Raw genomic sequence first — 6553 nt, 5'->3', positions numbered from 1 at the left:
AACCTTTCCCAAATCACTTTACTACCCCGAAATCCTAAAGGGAGGTTCGTGCGAGATTATCATTTACAGATTGAGGTGAAGGGTCTTGTGTTGTCTTCCGGTGTCTTGGCTCCCACCTGGGGCCTGGTGTATACCAGGGCTGCCCCTGCCCCAAATAAGCCCTCACAGGAAGTGGGCTCGCTGCCTCCATTTCCTCTCACTTGCTTTCTACTCCGTCCATTGGTAAGACGTTTCACGGTCTCATTCCCTTCCCTGGGAGACGGCTTTTCCTGTGTTAATCACCTGGTTTTCACAGGTAGGAGCAATGCAGTTCCGATTTCCAGGGTTCCGTGGCACGAGGCAGGGCAGGCTGGCACCTGCCCACCGCCTCCCTGGCTGGCTAGTGGTGTCTTTTCTTCTTCAAGTTCTTCTCAGCCAAACTGCTTATCAGGCTGTCAAGTTTGGTGTTGATCCTATGCAAGTAATACTGGTACTGTGATCCTGAGATACATTGGACAAAAAGGAGAGTTAGTGCTGGATACTGGTGGCTTGCTCTGTAATCCTGGCTACTTGGGAGGCTGAGATCTGAGGATCGTGGTTCAAAGCCAACCCAGGCAGAAAAGTCCATGGACTTTTATCTCTGATTAAGCCCCCAAAAGCCAAAACTGGAACTGTGGTTCAAGTGGTAGAGCACTAGGGTTGAGCAAAAACACTAGAGTACAAAGTTCTGAGTTCAAGCCCCAGTACTGTCACAGAAGAAGAAGAAAGAAAGAAGCCAAGTGCCAGTGGCTCATGCCTCTAAGCCTAGCTAATCAGAAAGCTGAGATCTGAGGATCTCAGCCACCCTGGGAAGAAGTGAATCTGTGATTCAAGTGGCAGAGTGCTAGCCTTGAATGAAAAAGCTCAGGAACAGTCCCTAGACCCTGAGTTCAAGCCCAGGACTGGGAAAAAAAACCAACAATAACAACAAACAACATGGATCAAACTCATTACCAAACTTGGGGATCAAAGCCAGAGCCGGGTGTGCTGAGCCCCCCCCCCCCGCCCTCCCCTTGTGTGTGAGCTCTCGAATGCCTCCCTGTTCCCGTCCTACTGGCATCAGGTCATGCTCAGGACTCTTGTCGTGCAGGATATAGCTGTTTTCTAATAACTAAATTGTAGGGTGGAGCACAGTGGCTGAAGTCTGTAATCCCAGCTACTTGGGAGGTGGAGATGGGATGGGAAGAATTGCCATTTGAGGCCAGCATAAAAGTTGCCAGCACTCCATCCCAACCAATGGCAGGTGAGGTGGTGCGTGCCTGCCACACCAGCCACATGGGAAGCATTAGTAGGAGGATCACAGCCCAGGCTGGCCAGGGCATAAAGTGAGTCCTTACCTTGAAAATAACCAATGCAAAATGGGCTCAAGTGGTAGAGCACCTGTCTAGCCGTGAGTTCAATCCCCAAGCACAAGGCCGTGAGTTCAATCCCCAATATTGTGAAAACCTGTAAGGTTCATACAGGATCCCTGTCTTGTCTTTCTCAGTGACTTTTTTCCTCAGGTTTTTTCTTATTGACAGTTGGATCACAGTAACCCAGCTGGGGTGAGATTCTACACAAGGCAGTCAGTCACTGCTCTGTAGAAATCTGGGTCTGAGCCAGGTGCCAATGGCTCATACCTGTAATCTTAGCTACTCAGGAAGCTGAAATTGGAAGATCACAGTTCAAAGCCAGCCCAGGCAGGAAAGTCTGTGAGACTCATTTCCAATGAACCACTAAAAACCTAGAAGTAGAGCTGTGGTTCATAGTAAAGAACAAGCCTTGAAGAAAAAAAACAACAACTAAGAGAGAACACCCAGACTCTGAATGCAAGCCCCAGTATAAGTATAAAAGAAGAAAAAGAGGAAGGAAGGAAGGAAGAAAGGGAGGGAAAGGAGGGAGGGAGAGAGAAGGAAGGAGGGAAGGAAGGAAGGATAAAAAAGGAAAGAAAAAAGAAAGGAAGGAAGGAAAGAAGGAAGAGAGATAAGAAAAGAAAGAAAGAAAGAAGAAAGAAACAAAGAAAGAAAGAAAGAAAGAAAGAAAGAAGAAGGAAGGAAAAAAGGAAAGAAAGAAAAAGGGCTGGGAAGGTGGCTCAGTGGTAGAGCGCTTGCCTTGCATGCCTGAGGCCCTGGGTTCGATTCCTCAGCACCACATAAGCCAAAAGAAAAAGGCCAGAAGTGGCGCTGTGGCTCAAGTGGTAGAGCGCTAGCCTTGAGCTGAAGAGCTGAGGGACAGCGCCCAGGCCCAGAGTTCAGGCCCCACGACCGGACCCAAAAAAAAAAAAAGAAAGAGAAGGAGGGAAGGAAGGAAGGAAGGGAGGAAGGAAGGAAGGGGGGAGGGGGGGAGGGGGGGAGGAAGGAAGGAAGGAAGGGAGGAAGAAAATCGGGGTCTGAGGGAAGCAGGACTGGTCTAGGATGGGCACAGGAAGCCACAACACAGATCCCACAGCTGGAGGTGAGGGAAGATGGCCCCTACTTTCCAAGGGGGATGTGAAGTGGCAAGGGTGAGCAGGAAGTTCAGGAAGGGAGGCCCTCAGGGGAGGGCAAGTGGCCTCAGGAAGAGTCTGAGTGGAGGCCGTGTCGATGACACGTCAGCGCCCTCATGAGGACAAACTAGAAGGGCCCCTGGTGGAAAGAGCATTTGGGGTGTGGCTTGTGGGACCCAGGCTCCCCTGGGAACTCAGGACAGTGACCGTTCTTCCCAGGGGAAGTGGGAGAATCTGGAGATGTGCCTGACCAAGACACAGGGGAGCCAGGAGCAAGCGGCCACGCCTGTATCCTAGCCACTCAGGAGACAGATCTGAGGATCGAGGTTCAAAACCAGCTCAGGCAGGAAAGTCCATGAGACACTTATTGCCAATGAACCACTAAAAGGCCAGAAATGAAGCTGTGGCTCAAGTGGGAGAGTGCCAGCCTTGAAAGTAAAGGCTGAGAGAGAGTTCCTAGGCCCTCGTCCAAGCCCTAGCATGAGCACACGGAAGGGAAAACAAACAAATGTGTGAGAGGGGCTGAACTCTCCGTGGCTGGCCTGAGAGCACGCGGCCCTTCACCGCTGGCAACCGGAAGTGTCACTGTTATAATATCCTGTCTGCTACAATCTAAGAGGTAAATGCGAAAATATTTATTGACTCTGCTAAGTACAGATAAAGAAGGGGTAGTGCTCATAGGCAACTTTGGCTGGTCATCAATTCTATTGTATTGAAGGATATGAAAGGTCCATAATTGTTCATAGGAATCGGTTCTAAAGAGAATGAAGTAGGAGAACAGATTGAGCCCTAATTATAGGAGACACAGAATGCAGTGGGGCAGACTGTGGGGTGCCACTACAGTGCCTCGCGAGCCATGAGCTTCTTGTGCCACCAGATCCAGGGGTTGGGGGGGCACTGGATGGAGGACAGCACCCTGAGACCTGGTCCTTCATCTCCACCCAGACAGTAAACAACATTTCATCCAATTAACCCCACCTGGAAGGGACTTGGGAGACCCAGGGGGGTGAACCTGTAACACAGTTGCAGGAATTTATGTGAGTTGGGTTTAATGAGGATTGTTACACTCGTAGAAGAGCTTGTGGCTGTTACTGCCTTGTTTCTCCTAAGTCTGTGGCAAGTTCAGGAAGGTAACAGACCAGGTGATTCTCACAGGCATCAAGGCCTGGGCTGGGAGATGCCGGTATAAGTAGGATCACCTGAACTTCCTACATTAAGATGACTCTCCTGGCTGGCAATGTGGCTTAGTGGTAGAGTGCTTGCCTAGTATGCATGCAGCTCTGGGTTCAATTCCTCAGTGCCACATACACAGAAAAAGCCAGAAGCGGTGCTGTGTCTCAAGTGGTAGAGTGCTAGCCTTGAGCAAAAGAAGCTTAGGGACAGTGCCCAGGCCCTGAGTTCAAGCCCCAGGACTGGCAAATAAATAAATAGGATTCTCTTCCTCCTGTTATTGGCAAAGGAAAGGAAAACAGTCATGAGGGGATTCCAAAGAAATGAGTAAAGAGTATCACTCACTTGCATTCGGGAAGTAGGGGAAGTTGGCTTCTACCACTCTGGAGTGAAGGGGCTGGGTCTTGCGGTAACCATTGTGCAGGGTCTGGTTCTGATGGTTCATCACAGAATTCTCCAGCTTGATCACCTGCAGACAACAGACAGGGAGTTATGGATAGCAAAAAGTGATGGGTAATAAAGAAATGGTTAGTGAGTGAGTGGACTACAACCCAGATTCTAGAACCTCATAATGTGGTTATAAGATTGCCAGTTCAGACGGGTGCCAGAAGCTCATGTCTGTAATCCTGGCTCCTCAGAAGGCTGAGACCTGAGGATTGCAGTTTGAAACCAGCCCAGGTAGAAAAATCCCTGTGAGACTCTCATCTGTAATTAACCACTTAAAAAACAGAAGTGGCAATGTAGTTCAAGTGACCACAAAAAGGCTCAGGGACAGTGCCCACACCCTGAGTTCCAGCCCTATAGTCAACAAAGAAAAGAAAAAAGCCGGGCTGGGATGGGCTGGGAAGGTGGCTCAGTGGTAGAGCACTTGCCTCGCATGCTCAAGGCCCTGGGTTCGATTCCTCAGCACCACATAAGCAAAAAGAAAAAAAGCCGGAAGTAGAGCTGTGGCTCAAGTAGTAGAGCGCTAGCCTTGAGCTGAAGAGCTGAGGGACAGCGCCCAGGCCCAGAGTTCAGGCCCCACGACCGGACTAAAAAAAAAATTTAAAAAAAAAAAAAAAGCCGGGCTGGGAAGGTGGCTCAGTGGTAGAGCGCTTGCCTTGCATGCCTGAGGCCCTGGGTTCGATTCCTCAGCACCACATAAGCAAAATGAAAAAAGCTGGAAGTGGCGCTGTGGCTTAAGTGGTAAAGAGCTAGCCTTTAGCTGAAGAGCTGAGGGACAGCACCCAGGCCCAAAGTTCAGGCCCCATGACCAGACCCCCCCCCAAAAAAAAAAAGAAAGAAAGAAACATTCATGTGGGAAGCTGGTGGCTCACTTCTGTAATCTTAGTTACTGGTGAGATTGAGATCTGAGGATCATAGTTCAAAGCTAACCCAGGCAGGAAAGCCTATGAGACTCTTTTCTCCATTTAACCAGCAAAAAGCAAGACGTGAAGCTATAGCTCAAGTGGTCCAGCATCAGGCTTGAATAAAACAGTGCCTAGGCCCTGAGTTCAAGCCCCAGGATTTGTACAAAGAAAGGAAGAAAAGAAGAAAGGAAGGGGAAAAAAAAAAGAAGGAAGGAAGCAAGTGAGGAAGGAAGGGAGGAAGGGAAAAAAAGGAGAGAAGTTGGGAAGGCAGGCAGGCAAGAAGGAAGGAAGGAAGGAAAGGAGGAGAGGAAGGGAAGGAAGGAGGGAAGGAGGGAAAAAGGAAAGGAGGGAAGGAAGGGAGGGAGGAGATAAAAGGAAAAAAGGAAAGAGGGAAGGAAGGGAAGGAGGGAAAAGGGAAGGGAAGGGAAGGGAAGGGGAGGGAAGGGGAGGGGAGGGGAGGGGAGGGGAGCGGAGGGGAGGGGAGGGGAGAGGAGGGAAGAAGAAATCCTTGCGTGAAGACTTGGTGACATTAGCACACAAGCTCCCTGAGGACTACGGCAGCCTGGCGGGATCTGTTCCTCGGGAACATTCTGCGTCCGTGGGCAGCGCTCTGGTGACACATCTTTCCCTGAGTTGGCGGTAAGCTCCGCGTGTCCCTGTGTGTGCCCCGCCGAGGGCAGCCCCTGTGGTCTGCCAGGCACCTCGGGCTCTCGTGTAGCGGATGCTGGAAGGGGGCTCTGTCCCGGGGCACTCAGGCCAAGGCGACACCCTTCATTCCTTACCTGGGCCTTGGAGATCTTCACGGAGTCCGACATGACAAACCACCGGACGTTCTGCGTGCACGGCGGGGTGGTGAGCGAGCCGTTGTAGGTGTAGTAGTGGTACATGTCCCCGGGCAACATGTCCAGAATGTCAAAGTCAGTCAGGTAAGTGGTTTGTCCTGAGGCAGAAGACACGGGACAGAGGACGGTGAGCGACCCCTGGGCCCTGCTGAGAGGACAGCTTGGGCCCACACTCGCCATGCACAAATTCCAGATTTCAAGCAGAACCAAGTGAATGACTGAGAAACACGGCCCCAGCTTACTGCCCCCTGGCGGTAGCAAGGAGCAAAGAGGTAGGGACGGGTACACGCAGCTGCCTCCCTCCTGGCTGAGTGGCCTGGGCCAGTGCTGGCTCAGAGGTTGTGAAAGGGTGCCGGTGTGGCCCGGGGACACAGCTTGAGCCTCGCATGCGTCAGGCCCTGAGCTCCACCCTCAGCACCAGAAAACATCACAGGTCTATATGATTGCACGAGGCATCGAAGAAAGATCAATGTCGCTGGGTGCCAGTAGCTCACACCTGTAATCCTAGCTACTCAGGATGCTGATATCTAAGGATCTTGGTTCAAAGCTAGCCAGGGCAGTAAAGTCCAAGAGACTCTTATCACCAATTAACCAGCAAAAAGCTGGAAGTGGAGGTACAGCACAAGTGATAGAATAACAGCCGTGAAGCCGGGCACCAGTGGCTCACGCCTGTAATCCTAGCTACTCAGGAGGCTGAGATCTGAGGATCG

At 51.1% G+C, this 6553-nt stretch overlaps 1 protein-coding gene across 1 annotated transcript in view; it reads right to left on the bottom strand.

The window, feature by feature from the left end:
* The window catches only part of Ca6 (carbonic anhydrase 6), a 30035-nt gene continuing 23482 nt past the window's right edge, over positions 1–6553 (bottom strand). Inside the window, exons 6-8 of the mRNA XM_070036942.1 lie at positions 5784–5941; positions 3998–4121; positions 1–480 (exon numbers count right to left, since the gene is read on the bottom strand). Of these exons, the coding sequence (XP_069893043.1) occupies positions 380–480; positions 3998–4121; positions 5784–5941 (383 nt within the window). The 3' untranslated portion in view covers positions 1–379. The remainder of the gene's footprint in view (positions 481–3997; positions 4122–5783; positions 5942–6553) is intronic.

The sequence above is a fragment of the Dipodomys merriami genome, unplaced genomic scaffold, assembly GCF_024711535.1.
Source record: "Dipodomys merriami isolate MVZ:Mamm:240054 unplaced genomic scaffold, mDipMer1.0.p SCAF_28, whole genome shotgun sequence".
In the NCBI taxonomy this organism is placed as follows: domain Eukaryota; kingdom Metazoa; phylum Chordata; class Mammalia; order Rodentia; family Heteromyidae; genus Dipodomys; species Dipodomys merriami.
The sequence above is the reverse complement of the archived record's forward strand: the minus strand, read 5'-3'. Positions and strand labels throughout refer to the sequence as shown.